Below are 15,561 nucleotides of genomic sequence, written 5' to 3'. Positions count from 1 at the left end.
TTCTACTTATAAAATCTAAACCCTAACCATCTCATTTGTAAACCCAAACCGACATATAATTTTGTTTTAATTGTAAAATCTAAAACCCTAACCATTTCATTTGTAAACCCAAACCGACATATAATTTCGTTTTAATTGTAAAATCTAAACCCTAACCACTTCATTTGTAAATCCAAACCGACTTATAATTTTGTTTGAATTATAAAATCTAAACCCTAATCACCTTATTTGTAAACCCAAACCAATACATCATTTCATTCTAATTGTAAAATCTAAACCAAGCCAATATTTAACTTTTCTTAAAAAAATTATACAGAATTTGTTTCCTTAATATGTATTGCTTTTGAATTTGATTTTGATTTTTTTTAAAACAAGATAATGTATAGAAGATTCTGATTGGTTGAAAAGAAAGAAGTGAACAAGAAGGTTCACCCTAGGAGTGAACCTAAGTATTTCTCAATATTTATGGGAGAGGGACGAGAGGTAAGTGAAAGAAAATTGTTCTCTTTACTTCTTATTACTTCTCTTCTCCTACAACAAATATATAGGGTGTCAATGGTTGCAGCGGTCAAGGCGGACAAATCCATCATCGGATTAGACCAGTTTTTATTCACCATTCATCAAATACAGTCCGCAGTGGTACGGTCTAAAGACAATAGAAAGAAAACCGCTGCGACCAACTGCGGACCATTTTTGTATACAAATAGAGTTGGTCCGCATCAGTCTGCTGACCGCCCTATTTTTGGGGCGGTCTAAACCGCTGACGGATTTGGCCGCTCCGACCACAATCACTATTCAGACCCATAGTCTATCAAAAATTTGATCATTAAGTTACTCCTATGCTAAGTAATTAATAAAATATATGAAAAGATATGATCAAAGTGATGTATAATCACTTTGTTAATTATCCGTTTATAACACTGATTATTTATCACCGTTTATGTATTGCATACTGTCTCGTTGAAATCTTTATCATGGAAAAACCATTTAGGATAAAATCCATGATAAGGGAAAAATAGTACAGTGACACAATCTCTTGTTAGAGCAGACGATTCTTATTTTCGTCATAGATTTCGTAGATGACTTATACTGTTCATTCTTTGCTTGGAAAATACGAGCAGACTTTTCTTCATATCTTCCGTAGATGATCCATATCGATCATTCTCTTCATTCTTCTGAAGAGATAGACCTTCACCATTGACATTCTTTTTGAGATCGATATTTTTCTTGTTATTTGCTGCTTCATTAAAAACATTTTCATAGAAAAACCCAATGGGATAAAAACCATGAAAAGGGAAAAAGAGTGCAGGCACGCAAATCATCAAATTACTCCCCCTGGAAGTATTATCTTCAAAAAATGCATTTGATCTCTGAAGATGCATTTTGAATGAAGTAGCAGAAAACACCTTTGTAAGTAACTCTGCTACATTTCTACTTGAGTCGACGTACTTGCTATCAAATTTCTTATTCTTCTTGAATTTATCTTGAGTGTAAGAGAGGAATATGTTGTGTTTGTCGCTTTTGGTGTATCTTCCTTTGATTTGGGTGACATATGCAACAGTCTTCAAACAATGTTGTTGCCTTTGGTGACTACTTTAGTTGCGTGTTGCTAATGGACTACTTTAGTTGCGTCTTACTAATGCGTCTCAACAAGAATTAACTAGTTGATGTTGATCGAACACTCAGTTCGAAGTTCTGTGCCAACATGTTACGAGCCTCCAGTCTTAGGCGGGTAACTATTGGTTGACATTTGGGAATCATATGAACCATTATGGATTCTTGATATGGCATATGAAGCACAACTATTTTGACATGACTTGAACAAGCAACGACCAAAGTCTGTCACTGAAACTCCACGAAGTCGTTGTTTTGCGATATATTTTTATATGAAACGATACAAATCCTCCATCTGCAAAACCAACTAAACCAAAATCGGGGGTTCCAAAATATACTAAGCCCAAGTTAATCATACCTTTGCAATAGAACATACGTTTTAACTCATCTCAAAAACTACTCATAGAAAATGAGGTATATGCTGCAAAGAGATTAGTAGAAAATGCTATGCACAATTCAGAAAATATATAAATGCTTGTCAGCATTTATATATGATCTTATATGACTATATCTATATATATATATATATATGACTTCCTTTAGAAGTGATTAATATAACATCTATTTCGATAGATGTTTAGTTTGTAATATCTGGAGACATATTTGTCTTTCCAAGATATTTTATTCCAAATAACTCTTCAAGAGTTTTGATGATGTTCAAAATCATCACTGTTATGAGTTTTCGAAAAAATAATTATGATATCATATATTCATATATCTTTCGGGATAAGCTCTTACAAGCATCCCATGAGGAATATTTCAAGTCATTAATATAGCATCCATTTTATTTGATAGGGTATTTTAACAAAACATGGTGCGACACAACATTTTGTTATATATCATTACACCCTTTTGATGCTTCGACCACTAGTCCAAAAATGACTCATTTTCATATGAGTTTATATAGACTTGACTACCTCTTTTATGGGCCAATAAATATCTCTATATGCTCACATAGCAGAGATTTATGATCCTCATTAATCACATTTGCGCTATATCATTTTATTGTCGACATATATGTCTTTGGTTCCATATTTCCCGTAGTGACATGGTTAATTGAGATCTCTTTAATCATTATATAAATAATTTTATTCAGGTACCTGATTTTGTTATTAACCATATCAATCGGTTTCTCTACTCCTCTTGAGGAGTATCTTGCTCTCTTTAGGAGTTTATGTGCTCCTCTCTAGGAGTCTATTAGCTCTTCCTAATGAGTCTATCTACTCCTCTTTAGGAGTTCATTTTCTCTTCTTTCGAGAATCGAGAGTATAATCATCTTTTTAATTTGCTCCTTTTTCTTTTTGATGATTTTATTTATCTTAGGAAGCAAAGTAGTCTATCACGTTTCTTATGTGTCATAGACTTGTATGTCATTCATTAGAGACATATTTTTATTGGAGCATTTCTTGATAAGATGTGAGATTTCTCATAACTACAAGTTCATATTCATTTATGTGAGGATCAATAATTATATGAAGTCTCATCCAACAGTTTTTTGCATTTGATTTGCAATATCTATTTGTAATAGTGATCTGTTGAACTTTTGAACTTTTGAACTTTCAAGTTCATATTCATTAGATTCATTTGTCCAAAGATCCAAAACTGTTGAATGATTCTCCCATAATGATTGGGAACTTTATCATCTAACATGATGATATGCAAATTTTGCAATAGGCACATCTCTCATAAGATGGCTTTAACATTATTAGAGCGGAGACTCATCTCCTGCCTCTCTATATTTCATCCTCTGTGGATGATATCTTTATGCGGTGTGGAGGAGCATTTTAAAATATATGTATTACATACTCATAAGATTCAAAATGAGAAATATTTGATCTCCAACCATGAATATAAAACATGGGAGAAATATTTTTTTATAAATATATAATATTGACTACATGCAAAACATTAGATCACCAAGAACCACATTGCAATCTCTTAGAGCTGCACTATGAACGATTTATCATAGCTCATTTCAAGATTGAACATCATGGATGTTTTACTTTACCACATGCCACATATATATGTGATAAACTATAGGATATGACTCCACCATAGTTATATCGCTATGGGGTGTCAAATTCACCAAAGTTTATCGACTTATTGTTGATGTGGGATTCTTTTACTTCTCCCCCTCGAGATGATAACTCTTGGAGTTCATCCATCTCGTACTGAATCCCACTTTAGGATCAACAACATAACGAATTCGGTTATGTCTATCATCTTAGATCCTTATAAGATAAGTATCACCCCCTCTCAAGATGATAAATTTTACTTCCATTCACCTTTATTTTTAGATCGGTTATATTTGGGGTTTGATCTATCAAAGAAATCAAACCATCGTATATATACAATGAGCTTGTTTATCTAAAAGGATAGAAAATGGGCCAACATTATTTGATTCTGGAAGCATATACCTCCTATAGAATTAAGGAGGAGGTATATAACCATCGACTCCATAAACAATAAATAAAATTTTAAACAAATTTAAATAAACTAATATAAATTAGATGTTACCTGAATTGAAGTGCAGTGCTTACAACTTCATGGAGGCATGCAATACTTTTAAAAGAACTATTTGTTTTTCCAAACAAATTCTCAATGATTTTTAATTTCAAGAAATGACCAGGATGGCTTGACCGGTAATGCTATGCTTCAAGCATTAGGGAATTTCATATTTACTATCATTTTGTCATCTTTGTTTTGGCATGATATAATCATATACATGCATGTGTCTAATATGGTTGAACTTGCGATACCATATTTATTTATAGTCTCAACATAATAATTTTATTAAGACAAAATGTCATTAAATATCCATGAGTTTCTTTGAGACATTGGAGAACACTAGCCATCGATAATTATGAATCTCATGTCTTTGGAAATCGAGAGAATAACTCATCTAAACCTTCCAATTACTTTGCACTGTATAAAATATATGTACACATGCTTTATATATTCTCATAAGAGAAATATATTTTTTTGACTATAAAGACATTTAATTTTCTTTAAATCTTATATAACACATATAATTATTCTTTACAAACAAACATATAAATTCAGAAAATAAAATAAGAGCTATAGCCTTATATATAAGAATTTAATAGACATAAGTTTTCTTTGATCGTAGAATAGGCAGAGCCTATCATATATAACGATCAATACAAAAAAGACAAAGCTTTTTATTTGATCATTAATAAGGCAGAACTTCTATATGTATAACGATCAGTCCAAAATTGACATAGCTTTATATTTGATTGTATAGAAGGCAAAGTCGATCTTTCCGGAAAGGACATAGCCTTTTGTTAGATCGTGAAGAAGGGACGAAACCTACCATATCAAATGATCAATCCAAATATTATATAGCTTTATATATGATAGTAAATGAGGCAAAACCTACCATATATAATGATCTATCTATCCGGAAAAGACATAGCTTTTATTTGATCGTGAAGGAGGCAAAACCTACCATATATCAAACGATCAATTCAGATATAACATAACTATATATTTGATCGCAAAGGAGGTAAAACCTACTACTTATAACAATCAATCCAGAAAATGACATAGTCTTCATATTTGATCATATAGGAGGTATACCTTACCATTTTTAATGATCTTTCTGGAAAAGACATAGTCTTTTGTTAGATCTGGAAATAAGCAAAGCCTACCATATAACTATCTATCTATCCGAAAAAGACATAGATTTTATTTGATCATAAAAGAGGCAAAGCCTACCATCTAACGATATATCTGGATATGATTTAGCTATAGATTTGATCGTAAAAGAGGCAACGTCTACAACTTATGACGATCAATCCGGAAAAGGCATAATTTCATGATATCTATAATATTTATGTTCTATAAACATAATTGAAACAATATAAACTTATTTACTTCATAAAAGCTCAAACGGTAGAAGCATCGTGCTGATAACGTGTTATAAAACATAATACAAATATATAATATTATTATATTATATATGTATATGTGTGTATATATGTATGTATAACTAATTAAATATATACACTATAATATTTGTGGGAGAGGGACGATAGGTGAGTGAAAGAAAATTACTCTCTCTCCTTCTTATTACTTTTCTTCTCGTACAACACATATATATAGTCTATCAAGTTACTCCTATGCTAAGTAATTAATAAAAGAAAAATACTTAGGTTCACTCTTAGGGTGAACCTTTTTGTTCACTTCTTCCTTTTCAACCAATCAGCTATACATTATTTTGTTTAAAAAAATAAATCAAAATTAAATTAAAAAATAATACATATTAAGGAAACAAATTCTGTATAATTTTTTTTAAGAAAAGTTAAATATTGGCTTGATTTAGATTTTACAATTAGAATGAAATAATGTATCGGTTTGGGTTTACAAATAAGATAATTAAGATTTAGATTTTACAATTCAAACAAAATTATATGTCGGTTTGGGTTTAGAGATGAAGTAGTTAGGGTTTAGATTTTACAATTAAAATGAAATTATATGTCGGTTTGGGTTTACAAATGAAGTGGTTAGGGTTTAGATTTTACCAATTGAAACAAAATTATATGTCGGTTTGGGTTTACAAATGAGATAGTTAGGGTTTAGATTTTACAATTAGAACGAAATTATATGTCGGTTTGGGTTTACAAATGAGATGGTTAGGGTTTAGATTTTACAATAAAATGAAAGTATTGTCGGTTTGAGTTTACAAATAAGATAGTGATTAGGGTTTAGATTTTACAATTAGAATGAAATTATATATCGGCTTGGGTTTATAAATAAGCAGTTTAAGTTTTTAATTTTATAATAGTGTATACAGATTTTGTTTCCTTATTTTATAAGCAGGTCAATAAATAGGTTCTTAAATGTATTATAACATGTCAAATCATTGACTAAAATTATAAGAAGTAGACAAAGGGATTCATTTTAGGAGTGAACTCAACAATTGTTGTAAAATAAAATATATGAAAAGATAGGATCATATAGATGGATAATCACTTCGATAATCATCTGTTTATAAATTACAATTACATTTTTTTTGTGGAAAATAATTACATATTTGTCCATGTGGAAAGACTCCATGTCAGATACATATTTACATATTTGTCCATGTCAGACTCCATGGAGTATTGTAACAAAGTTGTTAGCAAAAAAAAGGAAGCTAAGAAATATATCTTACCTAATATATTTGAGAGGAGATATCTTATGGCACGTGTCCAATGGGTGGAGTTTAAGCAACAACTAAAAAACTTGCGCGTGAATTTTTATTTTTTTTATTTCTTTTCTCCCTCTCGATCTCTCTCTCTTTCTCTCTCGATGTTGTTCTCGTTATCTCCGATGGCGAAACAAAAGGATCTCCATATCTAATCAGCCATGTCGTTAGATTTTAGAGGAGAATCTTCCGCTGGTCATCATCTACAATCGGAGTTTGGTTGGTCACGATCTGCAAAGGAAGAGTTTGGTGAACCAAATCAATGGTCAATGATTCAATCTGTCTCTCGATGCTCCAATCTCTTTCTGATGGTACGATTTTATCTATCTTAAAATGGCAAAACGACTTAAGCTGCAGCTCCATGAATCGATTAGGTTTAGTTCACTTAGTGTAGCATAGTTTAAGGTTATTTAAAGATGATTGTAAGATGCAATTGATAGATTATGTCATTTTGTATTAGAAAACATCATTTAAAAGCTTTATCAACTCTCGAGCCTTGTGGATTTTGTTGCAGATGGTTCTATGCTTCTTTTTTGCTGAGAATTACATAATTAAGGTAGGTCATCTTAGACATGGGAATCCAGAAACTTTTATGGGAGGTGGCAAAGAAATCATTCGCTGGAGGTACCATAGGGCTTACCATTTCAGATAAATGTTGTAGCGTTTGTTCCAGTGAGAGGAGATTCTTATTTAGGTGAGTGTCCTTTTGCCAAAACTGGTTCAAAGTTGACTCTTGCATTTTTTGTCCATTCTTATTTTCTTATTAGATGTTCAATTGTTGGTGATGATGATTTTGTACTTGTGGACAAATTTTGCCTCAAGGATTACAAGTTTGCGCGTGGTGATGTTGTAGTGTTCAGGTACTAGATGAATGGTTAGAGTATTCACAATGTCATTAAAATGTAAAACTAATCACTAGAACCTTGCAGAAAAAAAAAAAAAGAATTTCTATTTGGGGTAACGGAACCACGCACCAAATATCCCAACATTGTAAGCTTTCTCTTGTTTCCTCTGTTTCTCCGGTTTGTGTTTTTTTGTTAGTTGATGCAGCTGACATATCCTTTTCTTGCTCAGTTTGGTGGCTTGTTGACTGCCGCGATTGCGTCACTTGCTAGTTGCATAGGTCTTTGTATGTATGGCTAGGACCGAGAGCCGAGAGCAACAGCACCAACTAGCCGACATCAACTTCAACCTCATGGTTCGTGTCATGGTGTCATGCTTGGTGTCATGAGTTGTAGTCAGCACCAACAACCGGAGAGCATTTTCAATCTTGTAGTCAGCACCAACAACACCAACTTCAGGTGACTCTATGTCCTCTACTTCTTCTTTTTCCTTTTTTTTTTAAAGCAAGTACGTTTTTTAAAAAAATTTAAGAACTTTACCATTGGAGGTATAATTTTTAGTTGTATCTAAAAAAGTGTTATTAGCTTTGAATTTGTATTAATTAAAATAATGTTAACATATTTGCTTAATTACCCTTTATGAAGTAAGAAATTAGATATTTTATGAAGATTTTTATTGTGAAAAGAAACTAAAAGTGGAAAATGTAAGTGGAGAATACCTAACTTAGTAAATCTTTAATTGGTATATAATAAAAGTTGATCTCCAAATAGCAAATTTAAGAACAATATACATTTTTATGTTCTAAACACAAATTATAATATGTATGTATCTCTCTATTTGATAAAAATCCTAATAACGTAGACTAATGGACTTCTCATTGCATTGGGCTTTCTAAGGGATCCACTAATAGTTTTAACACATATAAAACCGCACACCTATCTAACCCTAGAAAATGTTGATTGTTGAGAGCTTCCAGAAGTTTCTGTAAGCGACGCTGAACACTCAACAAGTGTCAAAGGCTCTCTCTTCTTCAGTTCCTTCTCCGTCTCGTCTCGTCGTCTCTCTTTGCCTCTTAAGGTACGTCAGAATGTTTCTCAAGCTTTCGCAAAACCTTGTCCTCTGTAGTTTGGCAGCTTCTCTGGAATCTATAGCTCTGTGTGTTGTGTGTACGTCGTTTCATATTTGGGGAATTCTAAATCAAAAACTTGTCTTTGTATAAACTGTGTAGAATGGATAGAAGAATGGATTTTGCTGCATCAGCTTTTGCTATGATGAGTAATTGGAGAGCAAATCATCCTCCTTCTTCTTCTTTCCCTCAGGTTCGTTTTAATTTTTTCTCAAGCTTTCAACTTCTTCTTCTTCTTCTTCTTCTTCTTCTTAGTCTTAAAGAACATAAAGTTCAAAACTTTCTGTAGCTTTGTGTGGTTTGATTAGTATTTGGGAAAATTCTAAATCAAAAAACCCTCTCTTAGTTGTTGTGTAGAGGGGTTCAAGTGTACCAGATGTTGCCGTTTTGAGGAGTTGGAGAGATCATCTTCCTCCTTTTGCTTCTGTTGTCAAGCTTTCTCAGCTTACTACTGTCAAAGACAACAGAAACGAATCCTCTGTTTTCTCGTCTGGTGGATACAGCTGGTATGTGGTCTTGTTCTACACTAAAAAATTTCATATCTTTCATCACTTTAAGTAAGAAAGTTTGTCTTTTTATAACCGATCTATCTCAAAACTATGAAAATCAGGAGATTGGTTGTGTACCCTAAAGGAAATGAAGAAGACAATGGAAAAGGATTTGTCTCAATGTATGTGGAACTTGACAAGAGCTGCCTCTCATCCACATCAGCACCACCCACAGAGGTCTCTGCTTATCTCTCTTTCTTTGTCTTTAACAAGAAAGAGAATAAGTACCTTTCAGTTCAAGGTTCGTATGCGCCTACTCTCTCTGTCGTATGAACATATATTTTATGAATGCATCAGTGATATGCGTATAACATCCTTAACGTATAAACATGTAGATGTGGAAGTAAAGAAATTCAGTTCTTCAAGAACGGTCTGGGGAGTTTCTCAAGTTCTTCCACTTGAGGCTTTCAGTGACCCTGCCAATGGATACATCTTGGAGGGAGAAGAACATGAGTTTGGTGCTCATGTGAAGATTGCTCCATCACCTGTCGCTGCTGCTGAAAACCTCCCTTTTCACAAATTCTCTTGGGGTGTTAGGGATTTCTCTCTTCTGAAACAGAGTGATTACGTCTCAAAAACCTTCCAAATGGGAGAAAAAAAGTGGTGAGTCTATGAATGTTTCTTTTTTTTCTTTTTTTGATATAATTGTAAACTCTTTCTAACAAGTGGACAAATAATTTTTTACAGGACTCTAACCGTGTATCCAAAGGGAGACTCTAGGGCAGGCGACCAATTGTCCAGCTATGTGCATTTAGCTGAAGGGGAAAACTTATTGACGGGTGAGCTGATCATGGTGCGAGCACAGCTGCAGATTCTAGACCCACATGGATCGAAAAACCTGTCAGGATGGCGTAAGTAAAAAAATATCGCTTATTGTCGGTGCGGATGACATTTTCATTATGCGTTCTTAACTGATGATGTCAGATGTCCTACTACTATACATTGACTATAACCTAGTGGTTTTAAGTTTATAACTAACGTGATTTACACACTTTGCTTGTTTTGTAGATCAAGGTTGGGTCATGACCTCGAACGCAGGGAGGGGCATTCCTCAGTCCATGCCTTTAGCCGAAATTCAGGAGGGTTACTTGGACGATGAAGATACTTTGAATGTAGAGATGGAGTGCGAAGTTGTTAACGCCATCAAAAACGACCCCTTCTTTTAGGGTATCTGTTTAGCTACCTCTCTCCGTCTGTATGACTTGCCTAATCTGTTTTATGCGTAGAGATCGAATGTGAAGTTAAACGCTCTATCTATGTTTAGGATTATCTTATTATTATCTACCATGCATGCATGTATGACTAGTCTGTTTTATGCGTAGCGATTGAATGTGATGTGAACGCTCTATCTATGTTTAGGATAAATCTAATTATCTCTAGCTACCATGCATGTATGACTACTCTGGTGTATGCGTTATCATTAAAGACCTTATTAGTTATTTAGTTTTTGTTTGTGTCGATCCTTGTTTCTTTCTTAAATCTGTTTTGTTATGGTTTGTGGTTTGGTTTTTATCTCCTACTCACCAGTTTATTAAAATTCTATGTGCCAGTTTATTAAAGGTAACACCATGTATCTGAGATAAAAGATCCGTTCAATTATTGGCTAGCATCTGTTGAAATCTAACTGATCATTGTTCTGTAATTATTTTAAGTTTTTAATTTATTCGCATCCCACAAAATAAAGAGAAAAATATATACATAATTCATAAAAAAATTCTCAAAATACCATTAAATCACATTTTTAGATGATAAAATATAAACTTTTTCATTACACTAAAAAAAAAAAATTTGTTTATAATTTGATTTTTTACTAATAAATTATTACTAAGAAATGCGATTGCAAATATAAACCAGACGGACTTGTGGGTTTGATCATCCCAAGTTTCATTTTTTAATAGCGACTTGGAAATATTTCAGACAATTTTTGGGTTTTCGTCTGTTAATACGCACAATTTCTGGTTTTTTTCTCTGTTTATTCCGGGGGAAGATGAAATCAAATCGCAACAGATATGTAAAACAAAGAATGCACACAGGTTGCTCGATAAAATTCCCCATTATGATATATATATATATATATCGAAGAAGGGTTGTTGGAAAAAGACGATACCACGAGTTTGGGTTTCTCTTGTCACGTGGATCTCACGTGATATAAAGCTTCACCAACTCGCGTAACGTGGATCACACGTGATAAAAGTTTTCATCTTGTTGTTGTTATCGTCTCCGTTTGATTTTTAAAAATCATAGAGGAGTACAGACCAAGTAGAGCCTTGAGGAGAATCGTTCGTTACTCGTTTGAAACATTTGATGAAATTTACAATGAAAAGGTTTTAGACTAATCCAAGCTGCTTCTAACAAACACTTAGGAGGGGAATTTTCGAGCCATCGAAAAAGGAAAAGGACGATGCTTTCCTGCTTCAGCTACTTTTCTGGTTCAAAAGATCCTTCAGGTTTTTCCCTAAGCTCCCTTTTCCTTTGTCTTTTAGGACTTCTCAATAGTTAGTTCATATTTGGAGCCCAAATCGATATTATAAGTTACATTACAGAGAGATCTTTGATGGGAGTTTATATCATTTTTACGCTGGATTGTACTGTTATTTGTTCTCTCTGTGTAGCATATTTACTTTTAAGAATATATATTGGCACAGTTGTTTTAAAGCTTGTGACTTTTGTGGTAAAAAAACCATAGGCCAGGGGATGGGTGACCCATTTACCGCAGTCCGCAGAGCTTGCTTATGGAGCCAATCGAGCTGAATTATATCGGTACGTAAATTACTATAGACTTCTGTATAGTTTCTTTTGTGCAGCAAATGTAACATGTTTCTTCCGAACTCACGGCCTTTACAGGAGATAGTTATAGAACTTTATAAGCTTAGTCACTAACAATTTTATCGAGTGTATTAGGTTGAGAGCAAGAATTACTTGATTCTTACAGTTTTTTTTTAATCTCTTTACAGCTGTACCATGTGTCCAACAATTACTCGTTTCCTCGGTACAACGATCCGCTAAAGGTAACTAATCAGCTTGTACATTGGAAGATATATGCTCTTGACTTCATTGACAGGTTCTTTTTTTTTTCTTCCCTGTTCGTGCAGCTCGTAGAAAGAAAGAGAGGTCGATGCGGAGAGTGAGAAAACTGCTTTACGCTATCTTACGCTCAGCGCTAGATGATCACCAAGAAGAAAATTTTGCACAATGAGATGACTTGATTGATATGCTTCCCATAGTCACGTGAAAGGATTTTTTGGTGTAACGCAGGTTGATATGCCGCGTGCTTGCGTTTGTGCAGACAGCAAAATATATGAAGCTTCTCAGTGGTATATTTGCCAGGTACTCAGAACCAGTTGCTTGGTTTTGCATTTTCCATAAGAAATTTCTTGGTTTTTGTTTGTTGGAAAGATTGAATGTTTTTGTTTGAATTGTTGGAAGGGAATGAGATGTCCAGCAAACACCCACAAGCCGAGCTATCATGTGAACATGAACGCAACAACGTCAAAACGAGGAACAAGTGGTTCTTCAGGCTAAAGAGGAAACGAAAGAATGCCAAACACAAACCCGGATGATGTTGGATAATTCCAAGACTTGGAGACTAAGTAATCTCTTCCTAGAAGATGTTAGAAGAGATAGAAAATAGGAAATACAAATAAGGTCTAAATATTAGAAGTTTTGTAAGTTTTCCTTTTCCATATAGATTTAGGGGTTGCTAAGATCTATATAAATAAGAGGTCATGGAGAGATGTTCTACAAGACCTAAGAGAGAAAGAGATTTAGTTTTGAGAAGTTTCTAAATCAATAAAGAAAAGTTGTTCTTTAATCTTTCAAGTTCATAGTTCTTTTGATTTGAATTGGTATAAGAGCCTGTGCAGAAGATGGTGGTTAAAGAAGCCTTGTTCTCAAGCATGGGAGACAACAATCCACCACAACGATCCAAAGACCTTGGGTCACCTTCGATCCAGTGTCCGATGTTAACATCGACAAACTACACAGTTTGGTCGATGCGTATGAAGATCACGCTACGGGTCAGCGAAGTATGGGACACAATAGAGCCAGGCTCCGCCGACGTAAAGATGAACGATGTGGTGAATGCTCTGTTGTTCCAATCGATTCCAGAGACGTTTATTTTGCAGATTGGAGAGCAAAATTCAACGAAGAATCTATGGGAAGCTATCAAGTCTCGTCACCAGGGAGCAGACCGGGTGAAAGAAGCAAGACTTCAAACTCTCAAAGCAGAGTTAGATCAGGTAACAATGGGAGATTCAGAGTCGGTAGATGAGTATGCAGGGAAGATGTCAGGACTCGCCGCTCAATCAGCCTCCCTAGGAGAAGCAATCGATGAAACAAAACTTGTGAAGAAGTTTTTATCGGGACTTCCAAGAGAAAAATTTATTCATATCGTAGCATCTCTTGAACAAGTTCTCAACTTAAACACAACAACCTTCGAAGATATAGTAGGAAGGATAAAAGCTTATGAAGAACGAGTTGGGAAGGAGACCTTGAGTGAAGATCAAGGTAAACTCATGTTCTCAAACACCAATTACCGTGGAGGGTACGGTGGATTTCGAGGGGGAGCAAGAGGCAGAGGCGATACCGGAAGAGGAAGTTTCGGTAGAGGCAGAGGACGAGGTCGAGATAGATTTAACGGTCAAAATCAAGTAGGAGAAATCTCAGAGAAGGATCAAAAGAAGAAAGATCTTACAAAAATCGTTTGTTGGAGGTGTGACAAGTCGGGTCTCTATGCTTCAAGATGCCCCGATAAGCCTTTGCAACACCATGAAACAAACCTAAACGAGACTCAAGAAGCTGAAGCCCTCTACGTTCATGAAGTGGTGTTCTTGAACGAAGATAAAGTGTTTCCTGATAACTCAAGTGTTTGGTATCTCGACAACGGCGCAAGCAACCATATGACAGGAAACAGAGAGTTTTTCTCAAGTTTAGATGAAAAAATCAAGGGGCGAGTAAAGTTTGGTGATGGGTCGTATGTAAACATTATCGGAAAAGGTTCAATTGTCTTTGTGACCAAGTCGGGTGAAAGAAGAGCTCTCAAAGAAATATATTACATATCGGATTTAAAACACAACATCATCAGCCTTGGACAAGCAACAGAGAATGGTTTTGAAGTAAAGATGAAGGGAAACACGTTGACCTTAAGTGATTCGTACGGACGACTACTAGTTCAAGTTGTAAGGTCGCCAAACCGCCTCTACAAAACGCCGCTGGAGATCATCTTTCAGAAGTGTCTCTCAATTCAAGAAGAAGAAGCTAGATGGACTTGGCATGCGAGGCTAGGTCACATCAATGTTGGTGTCATGAACAATATGGTGAGAAAAGATATGGTCGTGGGAATGCCACAAGTATTACGTGAGATGAACGTATGTGATGCATGTCTAGCCGGGAAGCAAACCCGACACACGTTCCCAATCAAAGCAACTTACCTTGCAACACAAGTGTTAGAGTTGGTTCACGGAGATCTGTGCGGACCAATATCACCACCAAAACTAGCAAACAACCGGTACGTGTTTGTTTTAATAGATGAATTCTCGAGATATATGTGGACAATGTTGGTTAAAGGAGAAGAGTGAAGTGTTCGATCGGTTCAAAAGGTTTAAAGAATTTGTGGAGAAACAAACCGGCAAGGACATTAAAACCTTTCGCACCGATAGAGGATGAGAGTTCACTTCTACTGACTTCAATCGATTTTGCGAAGAGAATGGAGGTTCTAGGCACTTAACCGCACCATATACGCCACAACAAAATGGTGTGGTTGAGAGAAGGAATCACATATTAATGGAGATGACCAGAAGCGTACTTAAAGAAATGAAGGTTCCGAATGATATGTGGGGAGAAGCCGTACGTCATTCAACGTATCTTATCAACCGAGTTCCAAAAAAAGCGTTACAAGGTCAAACACTGTATGAGAGCTTATGGTCCAAGAAACCCAATATCGAGCACTTAAGGGTTTTTGGATGTGTAGCTCACGTCAAGATCACTGGACCACATTTAAAGAAGCTAGATGATCGGTCAAGAAGTGTGATCAATCTCGGAACAGAACCGGATTCTAAGGCATATCGTCTATATGATCCACTCACAAGGAAGATAACGGTTAGTAGAGATGTAGTATTTGACGAGAAAAAAGCTTGGGACTGGTCTCCTCAAAATGAAACTGATGAAGCACCAGGAATGTTCAAGCTTTCTCATGGCGGATTCATAGAAAAGGGAGATAGACA

At 34.9% G+C, this 15,561-nt stretch overlaps 1 protein-coding gene across 10 annotated transcripts; it reads left to right on the top strand.

Annotated features, from left to right (window-relative positions):
- Nucleotides 1-6,767: 6,767 nt before the first annotated feature.
- Nucleotides 6,768-10,783, top strand: LOC104760938 (MATH domain and coiled-coil domain-containing protein At3g58210). 10 transcript variants are annotated; one of them, XM_087500223.1, is made up of 12 exons: nt 6,768-7,134; nt 7,338-7,517; nt 7,646-7,683; nt 7,753-7,813; nt 7,898-8,124; nt 8,643-8,743; nt 8,895-8,985; nt 9,139-9,298; nt 9,403-9,581; nt 9,676-9,943; nt 10,028-10,191; nt 10,349-10,783. In XM_087500223.1, the coding sequence occupies exons 9-12, from the start codon at nt 9,461-9,463 to the stop codon at nt 10,504-10,506; spliced, it is 711 nt and encodes a 236-aa protein (XP_087356349.1). In that variant the 5' UTR covers nt 6,768-7,134; nt 7,338-7,517; nt 7,646-7,683; nt 7,753-7,813; nt 7,898-8,124; nt 8,643-8,743; nt 8,895-8,985; nt 9,139-9,298; nt 9,403-9,460; the 3' UTR covers nt 10,507-10,783. The 10 variants fall into 10 exon arrangements, with proteins under 10 accessions (XP_087356349.1, XP_087356345.1, XP_087356346.1 ...); XM_087500219.1 differs by having other exon boundaries at nt 6,826-7,134; nt 9,150-9,298; XM_087500220.1 differs by having other exon boundaries at nt 6,826-7,134; nt 8,636-8,743; nt 9,150-9,298.
- The last annotated feature ends 4,778 nt before the right edge of the window (nt 10,784-15,561 follow it).

Source organism: Camelina sativa, chromosome 18 (assembly GCF_030686135.1).
Source record: "Camelina sativa cultivar CO46 ecotype springtype chromosome 18, ASM3068613v1".
Classification (NCBI taxonomy): Eukaryota; Viridiplantae; Streptophyta; class Magnoliopsida; order Brassicales; family Brassicaceae; genus Camelina; species Camelina sativa.
This window is presented reverse-complemented; position numbering and strand designations above follow the sequence as displayed.